General features: G+C 43.5%; 1 protein-coding gene across 3 annotated transcripts in view; it reads right to left on the reverse strand.

Annotated features, from left to right (window-relative positions):
* Positions 1–767: 767 nt before the first annotated feature.
* LOC143374325 (cyclic GMP-AMP phosphodiesterase SMPDL3A) overlaps positions 768–14,989 on the reverse strand; it is an 87,857-nt gene continuing 73,635 nt past the window's right edge. For all 3 annotated transcript variants that reach the window (XM_076822373.1, XM_076822375.1, XM_076822372.1), the window contains 4 exons: positions 5,542–5,722; positions 4,228–4,337; positions 3,882–4,057; positions 768–1,974 (listed from right to left, as the gene is read on the reverse strand). In XM_076822373.1, coding sequence (XP_076678488.1) covers positions 1,722–1,974; positions 3,882–4,057; positions 4,228–4,337; positions 5,542–5,722 — 720 coding nt within the window. In that variant the 3' untranslated portion in view covers positions 768–1,721. The remainder of the gene's footprint in view (positions 1,975–3,881; positions 4,058–4,227; positions 4,338–5,541; positions 5,723–14,989) is intronic.

Here is a 14,989-nt window from a genome sequence, read left to right on the forward strand (position 1 = left end):
ACTTTTACATGAAACGTTGTTTAAAATGAAGTCCACGTTCAGTGATAAGACAATATGTGAGTAGATTTTATTTATCCATATGTGTTAAACTGACAGGGAGACGTGAAGTTTTGGAGAATAAGTGGAATAGGTCTGTATATGGTCAGACGCACAATCCACTGTGCTGGCAAGTAGTACAATTTTTTGTGACTCTTCGTACAGGAATCAGCTTAAAAACTAATTGAAATAAAAATGACTTACATTAATAAGAATCTTCGAAAAATATTTAAGCAGAATTTTAATGAATTTCATTATATAAATTCTATATTTCATGCTACGAACTTTAATAATCAAATTACGCTGATATTATTAATAAATTTTTGACGTACCTTTCTCCTATTATCGAAAAAGTAAGAATATTGTATTATTTTCTGCTGCATTACGGAATCTCTAATACCCAATTTAGAAAATAATAAAAATGAAATATAACCAATCAGTATGCCTAGAAAAAATTTCTTTAACTTATAATTTCGAGGATTAACCCTCTGCTCCACACATCCCCATGTTGGGTTCTGGATTTACTTCCCCTCATACTGACTTACAGGTGGAAGTGAGTGTGCAAAGGGATGCAGGGCTCCCAGTTTCCCCGTAAAAATTCTTAATAACTCAACTGATTACAGAAACAAATAAACGCCACTACTTTGCAACGCACTGTACAGAGAGTATTCAAATCCGATGAGTCGATTGGCAGCGGGAGAGATGGCAGGGTGAATTAATCAGTCACTGGGTACAAATCCATGTCTCGTTTATTAAGAAATACTGTATCGTTCCGACAATCGCGAAATGGTGTTACGAATATCATGGCCCTTTAAGCTATTACGCTCCGACGCAGTCGCCTCGCAGTCGCCGACTCCGTATCCCGTCGAGATGCAGCCGAAGTCGCGACGCCACGAAAGGATGTTACCGCCTCCGCGTTACCGATCGAATCGGATCACTTTCATCCACACTTTCATTACGTCATCGCTTGCGACACGCAGCTCGCGCTATAATATTCTCTCGTGTTAAAACAACGTACACCGAACGTTTAAGAGAAGTAAGTACAACATCAAGGACTGTTTGTTTTTTGTATTTTTTTTTTTCAAAACGATTCACATCAGACGACCCCCTCGGTCTCCCCCTCGTTCCGCGATCGCGTCGGATCGTCGCGTCGGCTTCTCCCAGCGGAACGAAAGCCACCCCTTCGATCGAACCACTCGCCACCGATCGCACGCCGCTTGCGCCGGGGACCGTGAAATTTCGCGGGCCGGTTAATTAAACGACCCCTGGATCGCCGGTCGCGCGAATCGACCGCGCTCGTTCCCGCCCGGCGATCAATCCCCCGCGGTGCGCGTGACTCCTGATCGCCGCTGTTGAGGGGGGCCTTTCTTTTCCCCTTGACATCCGCGAGCGGTTCGCGCGTCACGACAGAGAGAAGACGTAGACAAAGAGACAGAACACAGAGACACAATGGATCGCTCGCTGCGACGCGTATCGACGCTCCCTCGCCTCCTCCACCCCGTCCCGCCCCAAAGGATCGTGCAGCAGCGGTCCCGTCGATCTTCCAGCGGGAAGATCCAGCGGATTCAACGTCCGTGGGACGCTGGATGGTCGTGCGCGTCTGGCAGAGAGGACGCCCGGGGCGTCGGGGTCGCGGCCACTCGTCTCGCAGCTGTCTTTCGTTTCGACGGCGGTGCAGCGGCCACCTACCGGTCCCAGAGCAGCCCCGCGCAGACCAGCAGGACGAGGAGGCGCAGCGTCCGGTGGAACGACGGCGGCGACGGGCCGGCGGACGCCAGCGCGTAGGCGTAGGACGAGTAGCACTCCTTGTACGACTCGGGGTTCAGCCGGGTGACGGTGCAGTAGTGGTGGAGGGCGCAGACCCCGTTCAGAGGGCCGCCGCAGCCCCAAATCTGCTCGACGTCGCGCGGCAGGAAGACCGTGTTCGCCGCGTAATATCTGCGTGGACAGAGGCGCGGCATGCGCGGAAAAGATAATCAGCCGATTAGCCGGGGGGGGGGCAGGGGTATAAGCCGCGAGGAGGGGCCCTATCGAGGATCGTAATTAGCATCGTAATGGCGCGATTGCGTTGAAAAGGGTAGACAGTTATCAGCCGTCAACCGGCCCGGGAATTATCGTGCCGGATAATTACTCGAGAAATATGGAAATTATTAATCCACCGGCGGCTAGCCAGGATGCGATCGTGTAGGTATCTCACGCAATCGCCGCATCGGATCATGTAAATGCTGCTGGACGGTGTCGAGCACTTTGCCACCCTGCGCACAGGGGAGGGGCAGGGAGGAGGGGGTGCAGGTGTGCCGCGTTGCAAGGGGTTACTTTGTCACGGGCAATTTGTGTCAGACATTTGTTAGCTGGGCCTCGGGGCCGGAGGAAGATATTTCAAGGCTCCTCGCGCGGGGAGGTTGCACGTTTCGCGTTATTGCGAACGGGGGTGCGGATATTCCCGGTGTGCGGAGGAATGTCGAAGGGAGTTTTGGGGATTATTGGACGGCAGGAGTTTTTGCAGAGTTTTGGGAGCTTCGGAGTTCTTGGGGGTTGTGTGGAAGGAGTTTTGGAACTTTGGAGGTTTTTAGTGTTAAGGGGACATTCTCATTAAAATTTGTGAGAAAATCGATTTTTTGGGATATTATATCTGTAGTACAGTATCTGGAGAATACTCAGTAAAAGTTGTAAGACGAAATTCGTGACGGTATAGATTCTGTAACTATAGAAGTGACTCGACCTCCGAACTAGGGTTATAACGAATATTTGAATAATCTAAGTATTCTATGTACCAAGTCAACTTAAAACAGAAAAGAAGTTATTTAAGAATTAAAAGTTCGATAAATAACTTTTATTTATACAAGGCAACAGTTCCATTCGACCCCTGACAGGGACGCACAAATTCGTGCGTATAAAATTAGGGTGTGGAAATGAAAATAATTACGAATAGGGTTGCATTTTGTGACACGACTGAAATATCATTTCTGGTCTCCTTGATCGAAAGCTACGTAACATTTCTGGGCGAATATACGATCACGGTCAGAATTCTTACCTCAGGATTCGAATAATCGAACTGTCCAAATAATTTTCAATCTGAATAATTCACTCGAATAATTCGAATATTAGAATAATTCTAACTATTCGAATGGTTCGAAGTATTCGACTAATTCGAATATTCGAATAATTCTAACTATTCGAATGGTTCGAAGTATTCGACTAATTCGAATATTCGAATAATTCTAACTATTCGAATGGTTCGAAGTATTCGACTAATTCGAATATTAGAATAATTCTAACTATTCGAATGGTTCGAAGTATTCGACTAATTCGAATATTAGAATAATTCTAACTATTCGAATGGTTCGAAGTATTCGACTAATTCAACGTATTCGAATTTCGGATCGTACCGAATACGAATCTAAACGTTTGAGAAACCCATATTTATAGAAGCCAATCTGAAAAGGCTGACAGTAATACAATTTTAACTAAAAGCAACGACTTATTACAATTCTCGTTGCCTGAAAACGATTGCTCCGAAACAACACACCTTAGCCAAAGAAATTAACCATCCCCTCACGGACACCGTCCTCCACAAACCTTAAACGCAATTCCACCCAGCGCCAGAAACCCGACAGCAAAAAAAAAATACCTCCCATAACAAAGTCGAAAAAATGTCGAAACATATCGCGTTAAAACGCCCAGAAGTAACATTCCATTTTCCCGCAAGCGGGGCGCTCTAATTCGCCGAAGTCAAACGCAGATGATCGATGACTCTTGTCCGGTGATACGATCACGGTCACGCGGCCACCGCCCAGCACGGGGGACGAGAGAAAAATTTGTCACCGACAGAATTCTATACGTACCTGACGAAAGCGTAATCATTGGATTGCGTGAATCGGTCGGCCAAGTCGTGGAGAGTGATCGCCGTTATTTCCTGAAGATCGTAGTACTCGAGCATAGAGTACTCGACCAACCAGTTCGCCTTCCCGTTTAAATTCGCTTCCGGTAGATTAAGATAGTACTGCGTATAATCCAGGACCTGAATGCGACAGAGAACGGGGTTTCGGGGGGGGGGTTGGGACGTGGGAGGGGAGGTGGGCGGGACAGGGTAGCGCATATATTCCCGGCTCTTTCAATCGAGACGTCACATAAATAGACTTTCACAGACGTACGAGGATTATGGAAGCTCGCGAGCGTTCGCCCACCTACCTGTCCGGTATTAGTTTCGAACTTGTACAGCCTTAAACCAGGATTGTTGGGCCCTCCGGGCGAGCTCGGCGATACACTGGGCGCCATCATTATCCAAGACACAGGCAGACCTGGCAGGCACGTATATGACGTTTCACGATCGCAATCAATTCGACGAATTCCTATTATCCCTGTTTATAAAGCGCCAGACCGCGCGGCCTTAATGTCACCGATGTACGGTCTACGTATGCGCGGATGTGAATAAAAAAGTAGGGGACGGGACGTTCTAGAAGCGCATCGACTGTCGTAGCGTGACCAATAAAAGAGGCCTGTAAAACGGGCAGGGAAATATTCCGCTACTAAACGGCACACGCGGGGAATTTATTGATTATCGTTTCTTGGCTGCTGGCATTCGCGAAGGAATTCCTTGGGAATATGAGTCGACAGGCGACCCAATAGATATACCTCCCTGTATTTACATCTATTCGCACGCTGTCGCTGGCTCGGGTGTCCGGCGAGAAAGCTTTCGACGATTTTTATTCTAATTTAGGCTCGCAGCAAGTGTTCGGGGAGTCTAAAGGCTCTAGGCACGATTTTACTATTTATCAAGGCGCGGAGAAATAATTGCATTGTAAACTCTTAAGATATGTCCATTTGGGATTCCCCCGTGAGTTCTGTCCCAGCTGATTTAGATCTTCTTTCAACCGCAAGTCGTTGAAACCCCCCGCATTACCACATTCAAAGCGGCACGGTTACGCAAATAATAATCCCGACGAGGCTGAATGCGCTTCATGGATCTCGCTGTCAACGGGTGTCCGTGACAAGTTTTAATAAAGGAATCGAAGCGCCCAGTTCCCCGCGCTACCCTGTGCCTGAAATAGGACACGCTCGAGCTCAGCCAATACACGCTGTACTCGTTAAAAAAAACCTCAAATAACGGCCACGTTTCAATCTGCCAGCGAGAAAGTCACAATAAAACAAAGCCCACCGGGGGGGAAAATAGGGACGGGACGATATTCCAGAGCGCGTTAGTTTACGACTGGCCCTGCGAGGACATCGATTCCATTTCGATGCCGGCTAGATTAAACGTGCCCCGCGAAAATTCCGAGTTATTAAAGCTCGGACCGCGAAGGAAACCGACGGGGATGCCGCGGGGATATGCTGTAAAATCGGGGAGAATGTAGCGTGAAGCGAGCGTAAGTTACACGGGGGCGACAGAGAGGTGGCCGCTCGGCGAGGGAACCGCAGAGTGTAAAAGGTTGGCAAATCGATTCGACTGGCGGTCGATTCAGCCCCGATCCACTGCCTACGGGCAAGAAAAGAGCAGAGACGTACCTGTATCGCTGTAAACCACGCGGAACGTGTCAGAGTGCCAATGACCGAAGAACTGACCGCGAATGATGTCCGAGTGGAGGGCGACCAGTTTCAGATACTTGGCGTTGTGCCTTTCGCTGAGAGACGCCGCGCCGCTCACACGATCGTCCACCCCTGGTGGCGTGTGGCCCACGATGTACACCTGCGACAATCGTGCCACACATTTATTATGAAGAGGAATGGAACAGTGGAACGTAGGATGTAAATGTTGGTGGGTGTGCAGTAGAAACTTGGGAGCCTGAAATTTGCAATGCAAGTGGTTGTTTAAAATCTTTCCGCTAAACAGTGTTTTAGTTTTTGGCGTTGAAAAATTTATTTCAAAAGGGCACTACTTGTTGGTTAGTAGGGGAAGGACGAAGCTCGTGTTTGTCGTAGTTTTGCTGAGAGAAATTTATTTGGGGTCATTCGGGGGAATATGCCACGGTTGACTTTAAATCGCGATGTCTCGCAAGTGTAAGCAGAAACAGGGGTAAATACAATAGTTATCGAAAGTGGCATATTACCCAAGTGGTGGGTAAATATGCCCCAAGGTCTGAGGTAATATATGCCACCACCTATGAGTGGCGAACTAATCACTCAAATTTTGGAGAATCGACAATATTTTAAATTATTTAAGCTGTTAGTAACTAGTAATAAATATTTCAACTCAATGGAATGTAAAATGTATTTGAAAAATATAGCTACTTCTTTCAAACTAAACAGTCTCCAATCTCTACGCAGTCTTCATGGACCCACCTTTTGCAACAAGTAGTTTTTACCCAGTCACATTTAGGTCAATTTTTTATCGTAATAATACAGTTGACATATTGTACAGTAGTTGCACATTTTCTGCATCACTCGAATTGTCATAAAAATTATCTACGTTCTCAAAATTTGTTCTATATTTTAGTACGAGCCACCTTCACCATTCGAATGGCTTCCTTTAAACTTTCTTCTGACCACGCAGCACGGCTTGAAGTTCGTAGATACTTCTTAGGCATGGTTTTAACACGAAAAAACAACCCGATTGCATTAAATAGAAGGAGTTATAAACATGTGGCATATTCCTCCACACGGTCATAAAAAAAAGGAATGAAAATCTCTCCGCAAAGTACATAGTTTTAATGAATGTGTGAGAGGATATAAATTCGTTTGTTAGTATACTTTATCATAATCTACTGAATTTTTGTAGAACTGTTCACACAAGTGTATAATCTGCATTCTAGTTAACGTGGAATTAGATCAAGACGTTACTTTTACAGCTTACCAGGATTTACTGAAAATAAAAAAAGGTAAATGCCAAAATCTATCGTCGTCTTAGCAATTACACTAAATTGAACGTAATTAGTGCAAATGTAATGCCATCTGTGGATTATTAAAAAAATTATTAACAAGCGACATATTACTCCGAGTGACGCGAAGGAGATTGTTTTTATGAAAGGGGAAAAATTGAAAACTTTAAAATAAATTCAGAACCAGTTAAATGATGACTTAAACCCCGCTTAATTTCACGCGAGCTAGATTATATTTCAATTTCCTCAAAATCCCTGACGTCGACCGCGAAGAGCGATTGATTTGGCGTGGAAGAAAATGTTAAACAAATATCTAAATAATAAAGGAAACGTGAAATCGACTAGTTTCCCGTTCCAAAAGCAACTGTCAAACTTAGGCGAACTAGTTTTAGCGCTTTAGCCTATTTCACCAGCCGTTAAAATCGATACTTCCCGAGGATTTCCCGTATCTCCTACCATGAACTCCTCAATCTATCAAGTTCATCGACGTTATCACGTGCGTTCCGAGCAATTGGTTGCGTCTAGCGCCGCGAATCGAGAGCGTAAAATGCGAGCAGCGTCCCAGCGTGGAGCACTCTCGTTAGCATCCGCAAACGGAATATCCTGAGCATTATCCACGCCGCGGAATCGGCTTAGGATACGAATCTACTGCGTAAGGAGGCACGAGGCAGCTAATGGAGCACGTACACGAAATTAGACGTAGCTCACGATGATCTCGCAACCCGGAGGCTCCTAAGCCAGCTGGTTGCGTTCGCCGAGGCGTGGCACGAACGAAAGGGAGCGAGGGTGCAAAGAGCGGAGGAGGACGGAAGCAATCGTACAGGGGAGGGCGATGAAGATAAAGTCACCCAGAGATCAGAGATGAAACAGGCTTAGCGAGACGACTGGAACAGCTGAGAAATAAAGAACAAAAAAAGAAGCCCGAAGATCCAAAAACCTGGGAAATAGGGGTTCGGCGCTAAGTGTCCCAGGGATAGCATAACAAAAGGGGTCCCCTTTGCGCAAGAATAAAAGGAAGTAGCGAAAGGGAGACTGTTGAACGAGAGGGGAGGGAATGGAAGAATAAGAGAAGGTGGAAAGATACACAGAAATTGAATCGTGGGGGACAAGAAAGAGTAGTTGTTCAAGGGACGGTGGAGTGGGACGTTATCGGGGTGGATAAAGAAGGAGAGCTCGTTAAGCAGATAAGAGAAAAAAGGGGAGGAAAAGTTCTTTACCATTCGCACGGAGATTCTTTCTCAACGAATTGCACCGTTGGGAACAAGTAGATTTCTTTAAACGGTGAATATCGCCGATCGGCCAGCTGAGGAGGGGGCGAAACTTTGTAGGCCGAAAGAGATAAGTGTTACGCGGTTCGGTAGGCACGGCTAGGTACCTTCCGATATTACGATCCCCGGCTCTTTCGTATCGCGGAACGTTTCGCCGATCAGTTTCTGCCGGGCAGCTGAATTTCACGTGGTGGCGGCTGGGTATTGGACGTCGAAGAACTGCGTTTAACGAGAACGTTTTTAACTTCCACGCGAAGTTCACGGGAATTCGCAGCTCGTCGCTGAGGCAGCAAATTCCGGGACGCTTTTCTTTTCGCGCCCCGATATTTAATATTCATGGCGGGATTTTAGTAAAGAGTTTCCATTTTTTCTGCGGCGTAGGGCAAAGTTCAACTTTGTTAGAATATATAAAGTCTTTTGTTCGCTTCGTTCCAAGGACCTTTTCCGAATAATTTCCACGGTTGGAACAAATCTTTGTTTTCGAAGGGTGGAGCCCAGTAGGGCAAGCAATTAATTCCTTTATTTCTACCCTTAATGATTGATCTGCAAGTTTTAAAAAAATGTATGCAGTAGAGCTAAAAAGTACTTACTACGTGCATTTTGAAACATTTGAATATCTTAAGTACTTGTTGAGAAAAAAAATGGTAAAGTTTAGGGTTGTTATCCCCATATCGTTAGGGAACGAAAGGGGGTGGAGATCTAGAATTTCCCTCAGTGTGTTTTTAGGCATTATTTGGTATACATAAATACTAAAATTGGTGCTGGGACTTCTCCCCTATGCTTATAATATTTATGCTTGAATATTTTTATAAAATTGCTGATAAATTTGTGTATATTTACGAAGCTTACATTTGTTTATGCGAGGAAAGAATTCATAAGAAGTGGATGTGCACAGTTCAATGCTGTATGGTGTATATATCGTATTGATTAGGTTTGAAACTGGGAAACGCGTATTAAAGCACACGTACATAAGTTTTCCTTGGGGCTTTTGCTACTTGCAAGTTCAGCAACAATTTTGTATTCCCAGTACGTATCGTTCGATGCATTCATCGCCTTCCGAACAACTTCCATCTCCCCTTTCAAGAACTTCCGTCCCGGCCCGAACATATTGGCCCCGTTCGCGTTGAATCGAAACGCTTGTATATTAGAAGAAGCCCGAAAAAATCTGGTTTGCAGCGTGAAATTGAACTATTTCAAGCGCAATGCATGGAATCGATACACGTTCCTGGAGCTTTTGCGGCTTCTCTGAGGTAAAGGGAAACTGGCGCGGGATTCCGTGACACGCTGTTCACCAAAAAAGCTCATTTTTTTCGTTCGAAACATGCAACGGTTCCTAGCAATATCGAGAAATTAATATCTGCGAAATCGTGTGTTACAAACGAATGGTAATGGATTGGACGACTTTTTTTAAAAACAGTCGTTTCCGATTTCTGGTTCCTGCGTTTTAATTAACAAAGTTCCTGAACTTGAATGAACGAAACAAACACGTTCTTATGCACGAAATCAGGCTGCTGGTTAATTAGTTTTAATTATTTTCAGATTGGGCTGATATATTTCTCTGTTCTTATCTATCTATGGTTTAATGTAAAATGGTATCTTGGTAATCAAAGATATTTCATAGAATACAGAAGGGAAGATTTAAGAAATTTTTAAATCAGATGACAAGATTTCTGCAGGCTTAAAAAGTTTTTGTGAACCTGAATAATTTTCAGTCGAAACGATTTTAAAGATAATCCATGTATGAAAAGTTAGGGAGAGGTGTTTCAATCATATTGGCTTGCAGAGAATGTCTGATCATAGACAATCTAATTTCCCTTCTTCTGCGACCATTGGGCTCTTACAATCTAGTAGTACGAGTCAACAATTTCTGCTTCGACGTTGTTACATACAGAATACTGCGACGATGGTTGGACAATTTGAAATAGAATAACTCCTTGTCAAAGAGTAAACACAAATTGTGGAATAAGTTTTTCTCAATCGGGGCTTCCTTTTCGATATAATTGATTTTGATTAAATAAGAATTCTTTTCGACAAGTTTGCAGTGGTCTCCTATACGTTAGTACTGATGCCACTAATATTTTAAAATATCAAACCGACTGAAAATACTAGTATAATATGCACAAATGAAGTCCTTGTAGAAAACACTGTAAATACCAAAAATAAAATTCGCCATTGGAAAGTAGAACATTTTCCGATACTTTTTTTTTAATTTTGGCACTTACAGTGTTTTCTACATAGACTTCAAACATGTGCGACTATTAATAAAGTGCAAGAGTACCTACTCGTCATATTTATAAAGCCTATTTTCTAAAAAATGAAGTCAGAGCTCTAAAACCAAGTTATTTTCAAATCTGAATTTATTTCGCATAGGAAATCACCTAATTTCAAGTATACCAGCCATAATGCTACACTCGGTATATAATTTAACATATTCGTCGTTTAAAAATCGTTTTAAATAGTAGCTACTTGAATTATAAGAATTTCAGAAAGACAAACATTGCTATCTCAATAAAAATAATTTTAAAAAATTTCTTTCATTTGTAAAGATTCTTTGTACAGTGGATTTTGTGAAATAATTTAATATATTGGGAGGGTTACTTTATATCTAACAGTGCTTATCATTGCGGAGTAGAATCTCAAAACTTAAATCATGTTATCTGGCAATGCTCAGAACATGAAGACGTAAACTTAATTCTGTTAAAACTGCTCGTCAGATGCAAGTATTACCTACCACTGTGTGTTAGCTATTTTCTCTACGAATCGGATATCAAAGGTCTAGAACTTATCTTCAATTTTCTTAAGAACTGCAATGTAAGAATTTAACTACTGCCAAGTAAAACATAAATATTAAACACTAAATAGTGTAAACGTGATTATGTAAATTGGTAGTTTATTTCTAAGCAATTTATAAACTATATGTATACTATACTTGCTGTATAAGTCACATCTGGTTTAAAGCGTTAAATAAATAATATTCCGAGGATAATTTAATCAAATTGTATGAAATTATTATTCTACAAGAGACTACCCGAGGAAGTCAATATAAAACATGACAGCAGTTGCTAGTATAATGATTAGTGTACCCATATGTAATCGAAGAGAGAGACAAGATTGAAATTCTTGCAAGCCTGAGCACTCACCTTTCCACGGATCCTGTACATACAATTTGCGACACAGGCATACAATCCAAATGGGGGCGCAGCATGCTTTCAAAGAATTTGCATATGATAGCAAGGTTTACATGTCCGTGCTTCCGCATACGTTCATAGCAATCACTGCAGACGAACGACGCAGAGAAAACCAAGGCTGAACGCCCGACAAATACGTGGCTCAGGTGTTACACAGAAGAATGGAATATCGTTTACCTTCAGCGAAACACACTTCGGTTGTAACATCTATTTTAAGTATACGGCACAACACTTGTAAGTACACTTAAATAGAATAATAATTTCTCGATTAGATCCTAGAAATAGCGACCCTTTCTACTTCACCGATTGCTCCCTTTTCATAAACAAAAATTCAATACTGATTTATCTCGTTTTTATCCTTAATTATAGCTTTCTACAGCAATAGAAACTCCACTCACGTATCTATACGTGCCAAACCGATGTCAAAGTACGAAATCAGCAAAATCTTTTTATGTATATTTAGCATCAGTCTGAAGTGGGGGTTGATAATACCCCGAATCAGACTATTCAGTGAAATTGGCGCAGAAAATTCGAGAGGACTGAAAAGTTGAAAGCTAAATTTTGCTTTTCATAGACACTAAATAAATAGTGGAAATTCCTACAAAGAGATGCAGGACAAGCTCGAATAGAAAATTTCTACCATACAGTGAATGATCGAGCTCAACGTTGATTTGAAATCGTGAGTTTTACATTGGTGGGCAGAAAAATCACCGCCACATTCAACCGAGATCGCGAACGATTCGGGCGACAATGGTATCGTTGATTGGTCAGGCGTGTCTAAACGGCTCGTAATTTGTAATCGTATTATCGGCTTCTCGGGAATCAATTGATTCACAAGCATGTCGCTGGGATCGTTCCTGACGGCCTACGAGACCGTTCAATGCGAAACCCTTACGAGCCAACGCTGCGCCAGTGGCAGAGGAGGTTTGGGGTGAAAAGGATTATATCTGTCCAGGGGAAATCGGATTTCTATCTTCTGTTCAGCTGGGTACACACGGCCCGCAGGATTTCGGCGCATTCTACGTGGGGTCTCTGAAGATGCTGCGCGCGGTGCTATCTCGCGGACGGCTGGAAAGGATTTATCGTTGTTCCAGGGTTAAAAAGCTGACGCGCGGCTGATTCGCTTGTCAATTATCGTTGTTAATCCCATTCCTTCCTGTTCGTGTTCTTGCACAGCCCGTGGAGCTGACGTCGCGTTTCAATTGCTTTTTTTTTTGCACATTCTTTTGCTCTTCGTCCAATTCTCTGTCAGATTATGCGTTGAATGGAGCTTGTTTAAATTTGCGAACGGGTGTCGATGGATTAGTACACTTTTTTTCTAGTAAAATGTATAGGTACCACCGGAGTAACAACCTGCATTTCTATAGTGTAGGGGAGACCGGGGCTGGTTGACGCAGGGACAGGTGGAAACAGACGATATTTGTTTTTAAGTAATTAATTCAAATCAAACATGAACATAATTGAAAACAGAATAACGTATCAACTACTAGCCCCGCAGCGGGGTAAATTGATACACTTTGCCTTCGTACAAATAACATTTTTTCATTCATTTTGTATGTATTTTGTCAAGTTTTCGCTTACTGGATATTAAAGAGGAAGGGCTAAAGTTTATTTTGGCATATTTGTTAATAAGCGATTAATTCAAATAAAAATTACAAAAATTGAAAACAGAATAACGTTTCAACTAGCCCCGGTCCCCCTATCTATCCTGATAAAAAGTGTATTTGTGATAGATTTTGTTGGATATATTTTACTGATATTAGCAATTGCGAGATGAAACACTTCTAGCTTAATTGCTGTGTTATAGGTAACAATAGTCGTTCGCGTAACTTCATATTCAACACTGACATAATAATTTCATATTACCTAATGAAATTAACTGAAATTTTCTGAAATTGCTGGAAGGTTAAGGTTAATCAAACGTTATCTACACCTGTCAGTTCACCAACTACTACGAAACATTATCTCAGAGACACGGGGAGCATTAATTGAGACATTGAGGGTAAAAACAGCCTAACCCACATTTTTTGTGAAATTGAGTTAGTAGCAATAATGTATTCCAGCAGCCTGTACTAACCATATAAAACAGGAAAACTTAATTTCTTTTCAACGTGGGTTAGTCCGTTTTGGCTCTTAATGCCTTGCTTAACCTTTGTACAGAATTTGTAAATTTACACAGAAAAGTAAAGGTTCAAATTGACCCAATACATATTCACAAAAAACGAACATAAAAAAATAAAACACCGTTCATTTAATTATTACGCTCTAACACTCTAAGAACTGATTAAAATTCAACAATACAAAAAATTAAAAAAATAATTATCCACGCTTATTAGTTGTTTAAGAAAATAATGGAGTTTCAGTCGAAATAAAGCAATAGTCAAGGAGGAATGAGGATTTATGACTGAATTTCGTGCAAAAATGGCCCAATTCCCGTACAAGTGTTAAACTAATATTTCACTAACTTCCAATTAAGACCACCCTTCCTGTCATTCCCACACCCTAACGCTGTTCCCAAACACTGCAGCATCCCAGACGTACACACTCCAGTCGGTCGATCTCGCTGCCAGCCGTCCGCGGACAAAATCCTCGAACGTGGACAGTGTGATCCCTTCGGTTCGACCACCCCATCGAGCGTATTCAGCGCGCGACTCCGGGACGTGTTGTTTTTACCGCGGTGCGGTGAATTTTGATGACGATAATGCCCCCTCCCCCCTGCCCCTGTCATTCGATTCGACGCGATTCACGGGCTTATGCGTAACGGGGTGACAGAGGTCGCTTTCACGTGCACGCGAGATATTTTAGCGCGCCGTGAGGGGAGGGGGGCGGGCGATGTCAAAGGCGAAGGCGCGCGCGAAAAGGGCGGTCTATATACGATCGAGATCAATGGGGTATCGCCGTGCAACGGTCCCGGTGTATGGATCTTGGTAGCGTGTACGGAATTCAAAGTCCTTCCATAATTTATCACCGGGTGGTAGCACCCAGCCCTTGGGGGAGGGGCCACTGAAGGATTCGCCTCGTTCTAAACGCCTCGGGGCTGTAATCGATAACCGATATCTCGAAGCGCCCCGTTATCCGACAACCGATATCATCGAGATCGCGACGCTGGTTCACGAGGGGCCGGATACCACGATGCAAAGAACCGGGGACCGGGTCGTAATTGCCCCGTGGAATAAATTCGCGGCCGATCTCATTCCGTTTGGAGGAGCCAGGGGTTCATAAAGTCTGTCGCCATCCACCCTCCTCCCAGCCGGGTCAGGCTACAAGCTGGAGTTTCTTTCAGCGGCTACGACCATATGAAATAGACGTTTGTTCCGGATAGATCGATCTCGCGGAGAGGGGGGTGGGACTCGTTTATTGGAGCCCAGAGCAAATCTTGGGGGAGGCTCGCCTTTGGTCGACGAGACCCGTTGCCTGGGTTACCATTCGGCTTCTACGAAATCATTTCGATGTATGGGGAAAGGATCCTCTCAGGGGGGGGACAATTAAGTGTCGAGATGGCGATTAAAGTTTGTCGCGGGGAGTGAAATGATTGGAGGTGGTCGCGAAAGCTGTGGGAGGCATGTCCCTGGCATTGCTTTGTGAACTGGGAAAGTACACGCTTTCAACTGTTATATCCTTATGCTAACAACTCCGTCTCTATGAAGTCGTTTGAATGCGCAGGGGATGGATGCTTTGCGGG

This window comes from Andrena cerasifolii, chromosome 10 (genome assembly GCF_050908995.1).
Source record: "Andrena cerasifolii isolate SP2316 chromosome 10, iyAndCera1_principal, whole genome shotgun sequence".
In the NCBI taxonomy this organism is placed as follows: Eukaryota; Metazoa; Arthropoda; class Insecta; order Hymenoptera; family Andrenidae; genus Andrena; species Andrena cerasifolii.